This window comes from Notolepis coatsorum (genome assembly GCF_963971535.1).
Source record: "Notolepis coatsorum genome assembly, chromosome: 14".
Taxonomy (NCBI): domain Eukaryota; kingdom Metazoa; phylum Chordata; class Actinopteri; order Aulopiformes; family Paralepididae; genus Notolepis; species Notolepis coatsorum.
The window spans coordinates 92,693,038-92,711,365 of NC_140178.1; the positions used below are offsets into that span (position 1 = coordinate 92,693,038).

An 18,328-nucleotide genomic window follows, 5' to 3' on the forward strand; every position below is an offset into this window, starting at 1 on the left:
ACCGTCTCACTCAGACGCAACCTGCCCTCCCTATCCCCCTCCACCCTCTCCTCTGACATAATATCCGCTCTACCTTTGAGTGACACCTTCTCTGCTCTCCCCACAGAGATGGCAACCTCCACCCTCCTCTCAGCCCTTGCAAACCTTCTTCGACAAGCTCTGTCCCCTCGTTGAGAAACCTGCCCGCCGTTCCCCACCCAGTCCATGGCTGACGGATGCAGTGAGAGAACAAAGACAGGTCCTGAGAGCGGCTGAGAGGAAGTATAGAAAGTCACGCCTCACTGCTGACATCGACACATATCACAACCTCTTGTTAACATTCTCCAAAACCATTACTAATGCCAAAGCTTCTTTCTTTCACCATAGGATCGAGGCCTCTGCCAAGAATCTTCGCAAACTGCATGCTACCATGTCCTCCCTCCTCACTCCCCCCCCACCCCCTCCTCCCTCATCTTTTTCTGCCGAAGACTTTGCGATCTTCTTTGAGGAAAAAGTGGAGAACATCCGCAGCTCCTTCTCCCAACCCCCACCCATCCCAAACACTGAATCGAGAACCTCATCCTTCACTCTGTCATCTTTCTCTCCCATTACAGAAGCCGAGACCCTGACACTGGTAACGTCGAACCGTCCGACTACATGCCAGCTGGACCAGCTACCCTCTCCACTCCTCCAGACCATAGCACCGGACATCCTCCCATTCCTAACTGCAACCATCAACTCCTCACTCAACTCGGGGGTGGTCCCCAACTCCCTAAAACAAGCCAGAGTCACGCCCCTCATATAAAAACCAACCCTGAACCCCACCGTCATAGGCAACTATCGTCCTGTCTCTCTTCTCTCCTTCCTTTCTAAAACACTTGAACGTGCTGTATCCAACCAACTTACTGCTTATCTCTTACAGAATGACCTCCTAGACCCCAATCAGTCTGGCTTCCGGACTGGCCACTCCACAGAAACGGCCCTCATTGCGGTAACAGAGGCACTTCACTTAGCAAAAGCGAAAGGCCTCTCCTCTGTCCTGATTCTCCTAGATCTATCTGCAGCCTTCGACACAGTCAACCATCAGATCCTCCTCGCGGCCCTCGCAGGAATGGGAGTGGCTGGATCTGCGCTGACATGGCTGACATCATACCTCAACGACCGCTCCTACCAAGTGTCATGGAGAGGGACTCTGTCGGCCACCCGCCCCCTGCGGACGGGTGTCCCCCAGGGCTCGGTCCTAGGACCCCTTCTCTTCTCTCTCTACACTGAATCACTGGGTAACATTATCACGTCTCATGGCTTCTCATATCAATGTTATGCCGATGATACTCAACTCTTCCTCTCCTTCCCTCCCTCAGATATCCACGTCTCTGAGCGGATCTCGGCCTGTCTGTCCGACATCTCCGCCTGGATGACGACCAACCACCTCCGCATATCTCCGCATACCGCATATCTCGGCACTATTTCTGCGTCGGGGAAAACCGTGCTGCGTCACGGATCTGGTGGACACGAGTTCGATTCCCGGACCCGCCGTCATTTATCAGAATGTCTTCCCCTGCTCTATATCCCGTTTCAACCTGTTTCTGTCGGTCATGCTTGACCAGAAAAGCGATTAAAAATGCTAAAAAATTAAGTAAAAAAAAAAAAAACTGAACCTAGGCAAAACAGATTTGCTCCACCTGCCGGCCAAATCCTCCCCCCTGACCGACCTCTCCATCACAGTCGAGAATGCATCTGTGACCGCGTCCCAGACCGCCAAGAACCTTGGTGTTGTCCTCGACGACCAGTTGAACTTCTCTGCTCACATCGCAGCGACAACCAGAACCTGCAGATTCCTCCTGAGCAACGTCAGAAGGATACGCCCCTTCCTGACAAATGAAGCCACCCAACTCCTCGTCCAATCAACAGTCATCTCCCGCCTCGACTACTGCAACGCACTGCTAGCTGGCCTCCCGGCCACTGCCACCAAGCCTCTTCAACTCATTCAAAACGCAGCGGCCCGCCTGATCTCAAACCTACCGAAGTCGGCCCATGTCACCCCACTTCTTAGGGACCTGCACTGGCTCCCCATTGCTGCACGTATCCAATTCAAGGCCCTCGACCTAGCATACCGTGCGGCAAAGGGAACCGCTCCCGCCTACCTCCGGTCAATGGTCTCTAACTATACACCCTCAAGACCCCTACGCTCTGCATCTTCTGGCCGCCTCAGACCTACTCCTATCCAAGCTCCCGGAGGGTCATCAAAGAGGCCTATTCTCAGTCCTTGCCCCGCAATGGTGGAATGAACTACCCATCCCAGTTAGGACAGCCGAATCCCGTCCAATCTTTCGCCGTCGACTAAAGACTCACTTCTTCAACCATTATCTGAAATGATAAAAAAAATCTAACTGTGACTAACCTTACTGTTATGCACTTGTCCTAATAAACTAACCTACACTGTAACACGCAACACTTTGATAAACATTGTTACTCAGCTGATAGAGTTGTACCCTTCTTGCTGTCTTGTCGTACAGAACTTGTAAGTCGCTTTGGATAAAAGCGTCAGCTAAATGACTAAATGTAAATGTAAATGTAGTGGTCCATGCAGCCGGATAGCTTTCTATTGAAAGCACAGAGAGGAAATTGGTATCTATCTTCTTGTCTGACTCTGGAGAAGACGATAAGTGCATTTCCCATAATCCTGGCGTGTTCCTAGAGACAGGAGAGGTGGAGCACCCTCAGGTGCTGTGTCACATCCACACTCGGCCCTCATTTATCAACAATGCTTAGAAAGTGTTCTATTTTCGTTCTTAAGCACAGAATTTAGAATGTCTCTACGCACAGAAAAATCTGGATTTATCAACCGTGCGTACACAGGTCATACGCACACTCCGTGTTGATAAATACCATTTGTTCTACCGTCTATGCTCGTGCATGATTATCCATATATGGTAATGAAACACCCCCATGGGATGTGAAATAATGGACTAACCCGAGCGAACTCTGAGAAACTTCACAAGCGAGATTGATCACGGAGGTCTTCTAACCAACTAATTTAATGCACTGTCGAACCAAGAAGACACAACGCGTGTTATGGGAGAAATACGCAGCAGGCTGGCGGACTTGTACACGGTGATGTCAGATATCAACGACTCCCTAAGACCATTGCTGCAATTCTGCCTGGACAGCGCAAAATACTAATAAAGACCGTTGACCACTGTTTGGCGTTGGTGTCAATGTCATTATAACCATGCTGGAATATGAATACTTTTATTCGTTTTGTTCGATTGGCTACCGGGTATAATATGATTTGTAGAGGCATACAATCTATTTTGTTGACGGTATTAGGTATAGCCTATATAAATTATATATATTAGCATAGCCTACATTATGCAACAGTAACTTGCGCATATATAACACATGGCACAGCCCTGCGAAGCCTGCATACAGTAAACTAACTTGATCGTTAATCTAGATGTTGTATCTTTACGCTTATGAAAACATTAAATAATATGTATAGGCTATAGGCCGTCATTTTGCCTTAATAGCCTATATTCTCAAATGGCATTTAATGGCTATCCACTGTGGGCTATCTCCTCGCTGACGGACCAGTATAGCTTATATCATATCATATTCCTATGTCTCCAAGGAATCGTGGGGCTCTGGGGAAGAAAGGTTGGGAACCCCTGCTATATAGCCTATCCTTTATAATGTTATAGGCTATTTTATTTACAGATACCCCAGTAATAACATTACAATTTAATTCAATACAATGCGTGCCTCCTCCCAGTCACCAGCAACGACATGTATCAGCCAAATGAACATCGCAACATTGACTGAGTGGAATCCCTTTCTATTCACATAATTTGTGATGGAGCTTTGACAGCTACATGGGTGGTACAGTAACAGTCTATTGCTCGATCCATTTCCAATATATCACGATAGACCGTGCCGGTGGCCAAAGACCTGAGGGTGGAGAGGACTTGAATGTGCATGGGGATGGCATGTGCGTTTTGTTCCACACTTAATTTGGGTCCCAAATTGCTGTACAAATCAAGGAGAATGTGTCTCGGGTAGCGGACTCTATAATATTATGTTCTCTCGGCAAATAGACTGTCCTATCTCTGAAAACAGTTCCCAGCGGAGCGCAGTCAGTGCACCCTGTAGTATTCCGATAACGCTATATATAAACCATGCTGCATTCATTCGGAAAGAAAGACCTATTCCAAATGCTATTTATAGGGTTTGACAATAATTACACTACTGTCGCTATTTTACAATTAACTATAATGAATTACGGGGTCATACCGAACACGCCAGTGTAATGCACGAAAGCTTATTTCCGTGCTGCAGTCTTCATATTCTACCGCTGGGTGCCAGGTACGCATGGTCTGAGCTGTGCGTAGATATAAGCACAAAGTCAAGCACAAGTTCAAATTGATAAGTCCCACACTTTGCTTAGAAATGATCGTACCCTCAACTTTGATACCTGTCATGTATCCCAGAGCTCCACCATAAAAAACCTCAGTCATTTTTTATTCCTCCCTCTCATTTAATGCACATATAAAAAATTTCACCAAAATTGCATTCTTCCATCTTCGTAATATCAAAAGAATTCGCCCCATTTTAACTCTGGCTGATGCTGAAACCCTGATTCATGCTTTTGTCTCATCACGTCTGGACTACTGTAATGCACTTTTTTCAGGCCTACCTAATTCAAGCATCAAAAATAACTCCTCCCCCCGGGAGGATGCGACCCTCTCTGCGTGCCCTCCTGTCTCCGGAGGTCTCGTAGTGGTGACCGGAGTGCCGGACGTCCCGCGATGATGTCGGGGAGTTCGCAACCCTCCCTGTCTCCGGCTGTCCCTGAGCAATGACCGGAGTGTTGAATGTCCCGTGATTAAGACGGGGAGGACGCAACCCTCTTTGCGCCGCCCCTGTGCCTCAAATAGATTCGCTATCAGCTCTATCTTCAATCTTTCAAAATGTTCAGTTGCTATTGCATGCACTCATCTGTGTTTCACTACACACTTGAGTGCATGCTTACCAACTGTTAGTCTGCAACACTACTATCACCGACATCTAAGAAGGGAGATCCCCCCTTGAATGGCCCTTCTAAGGTTTCTCTCCTCCACACTGCCTGTGGAGCATTTTTCCCTATTGTTAGGTTTTAGTGAGTTTTTCCTTACCTTCGCGTGGGGTATGTCTGGGAGTGCTTGCATTCTTTCATTTATTTGCATTTATTTTAAATTTGTTGGACCTTATGGTGTTCTTGTTCTGTTCTTGACTTATTGTTATGTTTTCTTCTTGACTTGTTTAAAGAAGACTTGTACGGCCCATGGGGACATTAACGTGTGTTGTCGGGCTTTATAAATAAATTTGATTTGATTTGATTTACGCACGGGTTACGCACATATCTGTGCGTACGCACCATTGATAAATGAGGGCCCAGGGGATACTGGGACTGTCTGAAAAAGTCCTAAACAGAGTTACATAGTTCGTCATCTGACGGGTTCAATTATATAACGAGGATCAGACACTATACTTCTGTCCCCCTTGCTAGTAGTTTGCATGTCACACTTTGTCTCACTCTCGCATCAAGCCAGACCATCACCAGCATTACGTTTACCTGACTGACTAATGTTTACCTGACCAAAGCACTAATGTTGCCCAGCTGTGTATTGTTCACGTGTTAGCAACATGCTTTAAAACAACGAGATTCAAATGTATTGTCATTATACAACACAAGTACAGTACAGCGAAAAGAGGTTTGGCATCCAACCAGAATGCAAATATAACAGTAGTATATATAGTATATACAATGTACAGGTGATTGGTATACAATATATAAATGAGTGCCACTGAGTGCAGTGCTAATCAGATGTGTGTGCAGAGTTGTACTGTTAATATGTACAGTGATACAGGTACACGGAGCAGTTTGCAGGAGGCGTGGGTTTCCTTGTACCTCACCGTAGCACATCTGTCTCCTTAAAGCCAAACAGAGCCAACAGATTTCCCAGTGGGTCTTGCCTTTCCACTTACCTTTCGTGTGTCTACATCATCATCCCCTTTGCAGTAGCAAGATCAGGTGCCGTTGGGCTCTTTTTAATCACACCTCAATACATCTGTCTACCCCCCACCGAATCCCCCAAGGGACCCCCCCCCCTCCCCTCTCCAGAGCGGGGCTCGCTTGCCCCCCTTAACTGCTAATCCGGAGTCCGCTTTGCCAGTCTCACACTCAACAGTCAAAGATTTAGGATTGGCGGCGGGGGCTAAAGCCGATTCCCCACGTCCAGGCCTGTCGGGATCAGCTTGGTGGTCTCTGGGGTCTCGCCCCCCGTCCACCACACTCACCTTTAGTGTCTGCGTCCTCGCCGGGAGAGTCTCTGTCTGTCTCCGAGCTCAACGGACCCTTTCTCCCCGGACTGGAGCTTAAACTGTCCAGAGCCGGGATCCGCTGCTGCTGCTCCTCCTCCTCCTCCTCGTCTTCGCCCTCCTCCCCGCCTAAAAAGGTTACACACACAGAATCCTCAAAAGTATATAAGAGGACGAGCCAAACGGAGAAGTAATGGGATATTAATTCACCCTGGAATATTTTATGGTACCTGTTAGAAGTCTCTTACACTCAATAACTGACTTGTGGGTTATGAGGGGAAAATAAGTCTTCGCTTTTGCTTATTATTCAAATGTTATTTTCCTATATATAGTTCTTCACTGTCTTGGGCATGAATTAAAAAACATGGAGGATAAATGAGGTGTAGCCTTGGCTAATAACCATCTGCATTACAATCAGGTGAGCCGTAACCTAATTATCCAGTACTAATAACAACAACAACAAGAGTAAATACATATGAAATAAATCCAAGCGCAAACGAGACCAAAGTCCAAATATGACCGCTCTAATGTATAAAACAAACATGGCAGTCTTATTGCGGCGCTGCATTCCGGAGACAAAAGTGCCATTTTCTGCGACAAATCGGTAAATCAAAAGAGACGTGCCAACAGACAATGCTTTTGTGTGTCTGGCGGTGGGCGGCTCTGCGCCTGCTGTCACTTCATCTCGAGACGACTGTACACCGGAGCGCAGCGTTATAACACCACTTATAAACCAAGGTAACAAAGAATTATCCGTATTATATGCAACGAAAACAAAGTTGCAAAATAGGCTACTTGAGCACAATTCAGCAGCAAAAGTATAGCCAGCGTTTTTTTTTTTTTTTTTTTTTTAAGAAACCTGACACTTCCATTCATAAAGTGTCACTTCGATATACTTCTTTGATCCGGATAAGTTATAATAATAAGCGTATAAACGTGAGCAATTCCAGTCTGTGGTCATTTCCACTATAACGTTGTTAAAACAATGACAACACGCATGCATTCACTTGATGAAAGAAGAACAGCGCGTCCAGTATATAAAAAAAATAATAATCAAAGCAAAGTAAAATGGCGAGGATTGGGGGGAACTATAGGTGATTTTAGAGCTCGTGCAGCGTTGAAATTATTGGACGTCACCATCATTCCAGCAGACGGGCACAAATAAATCAAACCGAAAAATATCAACTGTAATAATATTGTTGTATACATTTCTCCGCGCGCGTGTGAAACGTTAACAACCTGGGAAAACAACGACAATGACCCGCTTATGAGCTTTTGACATGCATGTCACAGGCTACCTGTCTGTGCGCGACATTAATTTTTAAATGGTCCTGCATCTGAGAGTTTTTTTGCTGTCGTTGTGTCTGATGGCGACACTGTGACAGACGGCGGGAGATGCGGACTTGACGCGCAGCGCAACAATGTCGCCGCTGTGTAACAAACGGGGCAACGCGGTGCCCTTTGATCACAAGAGTCCGCATCTCGCGGTAACTCACCGGTCAGCGACTGCAGTGCATCGGAGTCACGGCAGCTGAAGCCAGACAGTTTTTTCCGCTATTGTTTGGGTCTGCGGGGAGGTGGAAGCAGCCATTTTGCCCCCGTATGCACCGCTAAGCTAAGGCGTGACCAATCGAGTGAAGGAGGAGGTTGGGATAAAGTGAGTGCCACATCAACCATGATGGGCATCAAGGGGGCTAGTCTCACATAACAGCCACACACACACTGATTCCAAACACTGCACTCCTCCACACACAGACATACAGACAGCAGTGTCACAGTCTCCAAGCATTAATTGAACGCACTACTATGCCAAAGTAAGGACAACTGCACGCAAAACGACCACCAGAATAGGTGTGTGTGCCCCACTCATCACCTCTCATCTTCAACACCATTATGCATCCTTATATCCAGAGTCAGTTCTCTGTAGCAAGTGTTTGCTCCATAATTACAAGATCACCAAACCACTTAGTATAACTATTTCTCACCTTCTTATCTACACAACAAACAAGCACCCTCCAAAACATTTAAACTCTTTAAAAACAACACAAATCAGCTGTAGTGCTACTACTACTAGATCAGTATTAATCAATAACAGAAACTCACCGTCTGGCTCGTCCGCTCTGCGTTCAGTCTTCCATGGAGGAGGTGAGGTCACCGGACCAGACCGGGTGGCGCTCTCTGCCCTCTCACCCTTCTTCCCCCCCACCACCGGCTTCCCCTCTCTCCTCTCCTCGTCCTCCTCCTCCTCCTCCTCCTCCTCCTCCTCCGCCGCCGCCTCCTCCTCCTCCGCCTCCTCCTCCTCCTCCTCCTCCTCCTCCTCCTCCTCCTCCTCCTCCTCCTCCCCGGGCTGGGAGCCGGGGCTGCGCGGGGGCGCCGTGGGGATGACAAGGTCGGGCCGGCTGGAGAACAGCTCCCGCAGGATGTGGATGGGCGAGACGGTCACCTCCCAGTTGGTGATGCCGAAGTCGCGCAGGTGGGCCCGGGCGTGGCTGGACAGGCCGGCCCGCGTGTCGAACCCGGCGCTGCAGAACTCGCAGCGCATCACGCTGAACGTGTCAGGGTCAAAGTTCGCGACTATGGGAAGAACAGGGGGGGGGGGGGGGTCAATTATATGCTATATATACTAATAACTTTAGTTTAAGTTGTTAAAGGGCACTTCGCCCCCAAAAACAATGCTGGTTTATTATTAAACACACATTCATTGAGATTTGAATGTGTCCTCCAGTGATGTCATCAGAGGACAGGGAATCCTGGCGTTGTGTTAATTACAGCTCAATGACATGGTGGAGATTAAACAATTGCAATATAGGGATCGCTACTTTTCCAATTACATCTTTTCACTGAGCTGTCAACGCGAGGGTTTAGTGGCGTCCTCCAGTGACTCACTGCAGGAGATATTCAAACGCATTAACTGTCAATATCTTGTCGAACGAAATGAATGTGTGCAAAACCGCTTAGTTTTGGGATATGCGTTATATATGGGTTATGTGCATTATGAACTGCCATTGTTTTTCGGTGAAGCGTGGCCTTACATTGTGACCTTACAGGTGGGGTCAGGTTATTGTTATGCTATAGGCTTACGATGAACCACAGCAATATTAGTTTCATATCCTACTTAATGCTCACTGTATTCCACTCAAACCAACAGCAAAGGCTTTTTTTTTTTTTTGCTCCATGATTGTTGCATAATAAAAATCTATTCTGACAACATCTTAAAGGAACACGCCAACATTATGGGAAATGTGCTCACCGTCTTCTCCAGAGTCAGACGAGAAGATAGATACCAGTTTCCTCTCCGGTGCGTTCAGTAGAAAGCTATCTGGCTGCAAGCTATAACCTAGTTTAGCACAATTCAATTGGAGCAGATACGGACCACTAAGCCTATAGCTTAAAACTCTGGGAGAGGCCAACAGCTGGGCTAGCTGGTCCGTATCCGCTTCCATTCATTTGTGCTAAGGCTATAGCGTGCAGCCGGGTAGCTTTCTACCGAACGCACAGAGAGGAGATTGGCGTCCCTCTTCCCGTCTGACTCTGGAGAAGGCGGTGGGCACATTTCCCATAACGTCGCCGTGTTCCAGCCGACCGCAGGCCGTGCGCGATGCCCGCGATGCCGCTGACCTTTCTTCTTCTTCTTCTGATACGAGAACTTCCTCTCGATGGCGTTGACCTCCTCCGGGGAGATGAAGTGGCGCACGTTGTAGCTGACGCCCACGCGGTTCAGGTGGCCCCTCACGTGATTGGCCAGTCCGATGCCGTTGTGGAAGCGCTCGGGACAGTACGGGCACTTCCTGTCCACGCTCTTCGGGGCCCCCGTCTCCTCGTCGATCTCGTCCTCCTCGTCGTCCAGGAAGCCCTCCTCCGACAGGAAGCGTCTCACTTGCTCCGCGTCGTCCACGTCGTCCTCCTCGCCGCTGTCGTCGTCGTTCTCGGCCGAGGCGGCGGCGGCGACGACGACCCGCGTGCTCCTCCTCAAGGAGGAGACCTTTCCGTCTCCCTCCGCCTCCTGTCCCTCCTCCTGACTCACACCGTCTCCGGGGGGACGAGAGGACGTGGAGCTCGGCTGTTTGGAAGAAGAGTGCCCTGGAGGAGAAGGCAACGTGTCGTGTTTTTAAAGGCATAGAGTTTTGGAACCCTAGCCCTATTCCTTACCTACCAATCCATGCCAGTGTTGATCGGTAAGACTCCTTTCTCGGCACAATCCATGCTGTTCCTCACGCCGGCTCTGGATGGTTAGCGACAGACGACCGATGCAAAGTCAATGGGGTCGAGCTCCGGTCTGTTAAGTACGGTCCAGCGAGCTTCGGTCAGCTTGTACAGACAGGAGCTCGACCCCATTGACTTTGCATTGTATTCTGGTTAACTCTCCGTAGCGTATAGTGTGAGGAAGGACTCTACCAATCGACGACGTCATTGGAAAGTAAGAAATAGGGCTGAACTATTCCTTTAACAGGCAAATAATAACATTGCTGATACTGTCTCACTCCCTGCTACTACCTCTAATAGTGCTCCTAGATAGTGCCTAATGGTATATAGTGCACAACTCTGTCCGAGATGTGGCCAGTCAACTAAAACTTGTAATTATGGATTCATATTCTAGTATCCTAATATTCTAGACTCAATTATTACATTTGTAAAAGCTGGGAACTAAAGTCACACGACTTGAGCTCAAATTACACCTTTCACATTTTGAGACTTGACAGAGAAGAAAATAACTTGGATAGGAGAGCCAGGGGCCATGACCTGTAAAACATTTTTAAAGCAATTCCCCCTTTTTGGTATACAGATCATACCCAATAATGTGTTTAAATTAATGATTGTTTGCTGCAGTGTAATAATTCATTCGCCTTTAAACTAAGAGTTATATTTTGAAGACGAGTACTTTAGCACATAGAATCTTTTTAGATTTGACATGAATTTTTTCATGTCTTGCTTTCTCCTTGTGACACACGTCTTCACTGCAACATGGGAATTGACTTTAAACTCGAGACTGACTCGATACCGACTGGATAGTTCAAACTGTGTTTGAATGGGTTCGAAATATGCAACCTGTCATTTCTTCTCACCTAGTAGTGATCTCGCTCTAGTGTGTGGTTTTAAAACCGTAGGGGTGCTGGTCTCTTTTTGGTTGGGCCCGGCGTCGAGCTGTGCACTCCGGCCTTCGCCCTGTGCCTCCTCAGCCTCTTTGTCGTCCACTATGGGATAAGGAGGATGGGTCGGCTTGGTCCAATCCTTCCCTCTCCTGTTGGCCCTCCTGCTCCCGATGGACTTGAAGGCCAACTCCCTCTTTGGGCTAGCCGCAGCGCTGTTAGGTGTCTGCCGTTCCTGGGCACTGTCCTCAACCACAGCGGTCCCCAGCTGGCCCTCTGGCAGACCACTGGGTGGGGTGGATACAGACGCCGAGAGACGGTCTGAACCTTTGGAAAGCGGAGTCTCCGCGCTGGGTCTCGAACGGCGACCCGTCTCCTTGGGCCATACCCCACTAATGGTGGCTTGGCCGGGGTGAGCCAGGTTCTGGTGCTCCCTTAATATGGTTTGATTGGGGGCCAAGAAGGCACAATGACCACAGGCCACGGAGGTGGACGGGGGGCCAGGCTGGGCAGGCGGGAGCTTCGCCCGGACACTCCGGGAGGAGCGCTGCGGCTTCGTCCGGTTGTGAGTCTTGGCGTGGTTCGCCAGCGCCTGGGAAGTTCTCGTGCTGAAGTCACAGTTGGTACAGAAGAAGCGACGCCGGCCGGCGGCCACAGCTCTGGCCCGAGGCGGGGCTCGAACCGCCGGGGCCGGTAGTGGGTCCAGGTCCTGGACCGAGACGGGATCTGGGTCTAGAGTCGAAACCGTCGCGGCTACGCCTGGGTCCGAGACAAGAGACGCGCCTTGCACCACAGCCGGCTCTGGACATGTCAACTCTGCCGCCTTGCTTTCCTCTCTCCAGATCTCGTCTGCCTTCCCGCCGTCGTTCAGCTTCTCAATCTCTCCCAGGATCTTCTCCCTGGACTCCTGGTGCCTCCTGTCGTGGTCCGCCAGCGCCAGGTGGTTCGGCAGGTTCCATCCGCACTCTGCGCACCGGAAACGGGCCGCCTTGGCCGAGCGCTCCCTCCTTCCGCCCCCTGACCCGCCGGGGCAGTGCTCGGCGATGTGCTCCTGCAGGTGGATCTGCTTCTTGAAGTAAATGCTACATTCAACACAAGTGAAAATCTCTTTTCCCGCCTCCGCATCTTCTTCCTCGTGTTCCCTTCTCTCTCCTGCCCCCCCTCCCCCGGTGCTCTTCTCCTCGACGACCTCCACGGGTTCTCTCGCCGTCTCCTCCTCCTCCTCCTCCTCCTCCTCCTCCTCCTCCCCCGGCTCCTCCTCCGCCTCCTGGAAGTCGTAGACCCCTTCCCCGCTCCCGCCCGCCAGGGCCTTGGTTCTCTGAGGACCCGCTCCCGCTCGTCTTCCCGCTTCGGCCGCAGTCCGCTGCCAGGCGCCCAGGCCGGAGAAGGGTCTGAGCAGCGCCCTCTTCTTCCTCCGCCGCTGGACGAAGGTGCAGTGAGCCCAGGGCGCTGCTGGCGGGGGACTCTCGGGGTCGGAGTCTCCGGGGAAGCTGTACACGTCTCTGTCGACGAACTGCTGCTTGGCGTCTTTTCCCTTCGGTGTTTTCTTCTTTGCGTCGCTGTTTCTTCCTTCCTGTATTTGGTGTCCTTCCTTTGGTTTCACTTTGGACAGAAACAGCTCGTCTCTCTCGGATACATTCCGCACTTTGTCGTCCGCTGCTGTGAGCGGAAGAAATAATGATTATTAGCAAAACTTTAAAAAGGAGAAAGAAATTTCCAATGTTATTTTCACCATACAAATGTGAGGTATGTTCGTATACATTTGTATATGCCTTTCTATTGCTTTGTAAATGGAAATTAAGCTTTATGGAACCGTGGCATGTGCTTTCAAACATTCTACAGTCATGTAATACAGTAAATATACTTTTTTTGTGGCGGGGCTGCACATTTAGTTTACGCTTGGATTACAGGTTGGGTGTTTTAAGTGTAAAGGCAGACTTCCTCCGCGCCTGTTGTGCTTACATTCCGTTGGCCTGAGCTGTGATGTGTTTGGCTCCTCCCTCTTTGTGCTCCGGTCGTCTGGGCCCCGCCCCCCCGTGGGGCTGGAGGTGTCACTCTCATTAAGTAAGTGCTGTGGTTTTTCAGGTGCTTGGTCATCCTCACTGTCAAGTCTGTTCAACATAAAAAATAAATAGATTTTTAGTCACAAGATGGAAATGACAATAGAGGCCTTGCATGGGCTGTTTGTGTTCTCTGTCTTCCAACATGGCGTGCCTAATTTCAGCGAGGTGGTAGAGCAGGTAAAACGTGGGGAAAGCATGATATTGCTGTTCCACTGTGACTTGTTTACAAAATCCATGGGATGCTCGATATTGGCTTTTTTACCGATACCGATATACCGATATTGTCCAACTCTTAATTTCCGATACTGATATCAACCGATATCAACGATTCCGATATATGCAGGGTTTCCCCCCCAAAAAATTGAATAATTTCAGGTAATTAACATTACATATCTCTTGTTGTGGAATTAACACAACATTATGCATACTTTTGACAATAAATAAAATCAGAATTTGTTCTTACTTGCTTGCCTGGGTAAATAAAGGTTATAGAAATGTAAAAAAAAATAAAAAATTAAACCGATACCGATATTTTCCAATATCACATTTGAATGCCGATATCGGCCGATAATATCGGACATCCCTAGACTGTTGTTTTGCACATAGCAATCGCTGTTTCTTCCAACAAGGAAACAAAGAAGAATTGACATTGAATTGATTCTAAACATCCCATGAAAGGCCTCTTTTACTGTACATTTTCTCGCTAATTACGGTGAGAAAATTGTGATGGAATATTATTTACAAAGGTTTTTTAAATGTATTCTAACCAAATGCAACATCATATTTTATTTTCTAATACAAGTGACAGATAAGCCTCTCATTATCAATACATAGCAATCTAGTACTCAGTTGTTCATATCTGTGACATTAATTGATAATAGAGTACAAGTATCCTAGCCTGGCATCAGGACAACACCCATGGCTGGATTATGCCACTTGAGGGCCCTGGGGAAAGAGAGTGCTAAGGGCCCTGCTTTGCCTCAGGGGACAGACCTAACGATAGCATGGGCCTCCCGGTAGAAGATGAGTCAAAAACCGTTCTGCAATATTTATTTCTAGAGCCTTTTGATAAAGAAAAACTGACAAACCCAGGGCCCCTATAGTTTAAATGCTGGGTCCATGTTCAATTATAGTCCTGCTTGTATGGGTACACGTTCCAATAGAAATGAGTGAGATGATGCAATTAATCTACACACAAACCAGGGGCTCTCGAGACCTTCGCTGGTCCAGGGACCCCGGGGCGTTTGCCAGGTATGCCCCGGTCAGTAACCCAGGCCTGTTAATACCTGACACTGGTACGATGTATCAGTGCACCTCTACTGGCTTCCTCCCCGTCTCCCTGTCCCCTCCTGCCTCCTCCCCGTCTCCCTGTCCCCTCCTGCCTCCTCCCCGTCTCCCTGTCCCCTCCTGCCTCCTCCCCCTCTCCCTGTCCCCTCCTGCCTCCTCCCCGTCTCCCTGTCCCCTCCTGCCTCCTCCCCGTCTCCCTGTCCCCTCCTGCCTCCTCCCCGTCTCCCTGTCCCCTCCTGCCTCCTCCCCGTCTCCCTGTCCCCTCCTGCCTCCTCCCCGTCTCCCTGTCCCCTCCTGCCTCCTCCCCCTCTCCCTGTCCCCTCCTGCCTCCTCCCCCTCTCCCTGTCCCCTCCTGCCTCCTCCCCCTCTCCCTGTCCCCTCCTGCCTCCTCCCCGTCTCCCTGTCCCCTCCTGCCTCCTCCCCCTCACCCTGTCCCCTCCTGCCTCCTCCCCGTCTCCCTGTCCCCTCCTGCCTCCTCCCCGTCTCCCTGTCCCCTCCTGCCTCCTCCCCCTCTCCCTGTCCCCTCCTGCCTCCTCCCTGTCTCCCTGTCCCCTCCTGCCTCCTCCCCCTCTCCCTGTCCCCTCCTGCCTCCTCCCTGTCTCCCTGTCCCCTCCTGCCTCCTCCCCCTCACCTGAACGCAGAGGTGGGGGATCCTGGGCTGTGAGCCGCCAGACCGTGAGGGTTCGAAAAGTGCTGTAGCTCCTCCTCTGACACACAACAACACAAAACACACAACAACAACAACAACAACAACAATAGGAATGTCACTTCAGTTAAAATCACAAGTACAAGTACTTACTAGTTACATAATACCCATGTTACAAAGAATTCAGAGTAGCATTTAAAAACATTAAAAAGCATTTAAAAACATTCTGAAGGTGACAGTGATTATTACGAGCAACGTTGCAGTATGTGCTGACACTGCTGAGTGGCCCAAAAACAAATGTTAGCAAGAAGGGAAAGACTAAGATAAGATACATGTGTCTCATCCCCCTGGGGAGCGGGCATTGTTGGTAGTGTCAACAGGAAATACAGTGATCGTGCACATCCAGTGACCTTCTAGGCAGGCGCTGGACCAATAGAAGACTACATCAGGCGCTGGACCAATAGAAGAGACCTTCTAGGCAGGTGCTGGACCAATAGAAGAGACCTTCTAGGCAGGCGCTGGACCAATAGAAGAGACCTTCTAGGCAGGCGCTGGACCAATAGAAGACTACATCAGGCGCTGGACCAATAGAAGACTACATCAGGTGCTGGACCAATAGAAGACTACATCAGGTGATGGACCAATAGAAGACTACATCAGGTGCTGGACCAATAGAAGACTACATCAGGTGCTGGACCAATAGAAGACTACATCAGGTGATGGACCAATAGAAGACTACATCAGGTGCTGGACCAATAGAAGACTACATCAGGCGCTGGAACAATAGAAGAGACCTTCTAGGCAGGTGCTGGACCAATAGAAGACTACATCAGGTGCTGGACCAATAGAAGACTACATCAGGTGCTGGACCAATAGAAGACTACATCAGGTGCTGGACCAATAGAAGACTACATCAGGTGCTGGACCAATAGAAGACTACATCAGGTGCTGGACCAATAGAAGACTACATCAGGCGCTGGACCAATAGAAGAGACCTTCTAGGCAGGCGCTGGACCAATATGAGGAATGTAATGGAAAAACAGATGACGGTCTGCACACTGTAACTCTGTTACATTTCGAGCTAACACTCCACTTCAGACTTAAAAACAAAAGAAGGGTGTTAGCTCCAAACGTCACTTTCACTTGCTTGAATTAACTGAAAATAAGGGAGCTACAGCGGGCAGACCTTCGTCTATTGGTGTCAACAGTTCATGGTCATCCTCGCCCCTTTTTCAGGATGGTGTCTCCAGGATGGTGCAGAAGGTTATAGCCACTCGTTAGTCCATTGCTGTAAAGCCAGAACCCCTTACCACAACTCTAAACTTAACCTCACTGGAGATTGCCTAACCTAAAATAGAGATTATTTCCTGAAATCTACTGTATCCCATCTAGCAACCACCCTCTGTCAAGTCCATTAGGATTCTCATGACCCCCTGCTGACAATTATCAATTTATATGTCTCTATTAAGCCATTTAAAACAAGTAGTCTCTCCTTAGTATTAAGCCATTTATAATAGGTTGTCTGTCCTTGGTATTTAAAAATGTATAATATATTACCATCTAGTGTCTCTTTCTCAGAGTCAGAGTCCCAGGTCAGGGAGGAAGGGAAGGCTGAGGGCCTGAACCTCCTCTGTGGGCTCCTCTCTAGGTCTGCCCTGGGCAGGGGGCTCCTCTCTGGGTCTGCCCTGGGCAGGGGGCTCCTCTCTGGGTCTGCCCTGGGCAGGGGGCTCCTCTCTGGGTCTGCCCTGGGCATGGGGCTCCTCTCTAGGCCTTCCCTGTGCACGGGGCTCCTCTCTGGGTCTGCCCTGGGCAGGGGGCTCCTCTCTGGGCCTTCCCTGAGCAGGGGGCTCCTCTCTGGGTCTGCCCTGAGCAGGGGGCTCCTCTCTGGACCTTCCCTGTGCACAGGGCTCCTCTCTGGGTCTGCCCTGGGCAGGGGGCTCCTCTCTGGGTTTGCCCTGGGCAGGGGGCTGCTCTCTGGACATTCCCTGGGCAGGGGGCTGCTCTCTGGACCTTCCCTGGGCAGGGAGCTGCTCTCTGGGTCTGCTCTGGGCAGGGGGCTCCTCTCTGGACCTTCCCTGGGCAGGGAGCTGCTCTCTGGACCTTCCCTGGGCAGGGAGCTGCTCTCTGGACCTTCCCTGGGCAGGGAGCTGCTCTCTGGACCTTCCCTGGGCAGGGAGCTGCTCTCTGGACCTTCCCTGGGCAGGGGGCTCCTCTCTGGGTCTGCCCTGGGCAGGGGGCTCCTCTCTGGACCTTCCCTGGGCAGGGGGCTGCTCTCTGGACATTCCCTGGGCAGGGGGCTCCTCTCTGGACCTTCCCTGGGCAGGGAGCTGCTCTCTGGACCTTCCCTGGGCAGGGAGCTGCTCTCTGGACCTTCCCTGGGCAGGGGGCTCCTCTCTGGGTCTGCCCTGGGCAGGGGGCTCCTCTCTGGACCTTCCCTGGGCAGGGGGCTGCTCTCTGGACCTTCCCTGGGCAGGGGGCTCCTCTCTGGACATTCCCTGGGCAGGGGGCTCCTCTCTGGACCTTCCCTGGGCAGGGGGCTGCTCTCTGGGTCTGCCCTGGGCAGGGGGCTGCTCTCTGGACCTTCTCTGGGCAGGGGGCTTCCAATTTTCTCAAAGCCCCCGTCTCCAATCCTTGGCCATGGGCTCCTGCTAGGCAGAAGCTCTTCTCTCATGTTTGGAGAAGTCTGGTGATGAAAAGGTAACAGTTTTTGAAATCTTGTTGCCTGATGATAATGAAACGAATGATGATGATGATGATGATGATGAAGGTGAAGAAAATGTATTGTGGAATGGAATGAACGAGAGCATGCACGTTCAAAATGACATAATGTGATTCAGATTAGGATGAGTATAGTTGCCTCAGTGATCACAACTGCTGCTACAGTATATTCAGGTACCATACAGCCTAAC

The 18,328-nt window shown here is 49.9% G+C and overlaps 1 protein-coding gene across 1 annotated transcript in view; it reads right to left on the minus strand.

Moving 5' to 3' along the window:
• The window catches only part of wizb (WIZ zinc finger b), a 62,139-nt gene that overhangs the window by 42,816 nt on the left and 995 nt on the right, over positions 1 to 18,328 (minus strand). Inside the window, 9 exon segments of the mRNA XM_084329208.1 lie at positions 6,316 to 6,465; positions 8,440 to 8,553; positions 8,692 to 8,910; positions 9,955 to 10,416; positions 11,400 to 12,603; positions 12,688 to 13,082; positions 13,386 to 13,534; positions 15,405 to 15,480; positions 16,977 to 18,102. Coding sequence (XP_084185334.1) covers positions 6,316 to 6,465; positions 8,440 to 8,553; positions 8,692 to 8,910; positions 9,955 to 10,416; positions 11,400 to 12,603; positions 12,688 to 13,082; positions 13,386 to 13,534; positions 15,405 to 15,480; positions 16,977 to 18,102 — 3,895 coding nt within the window.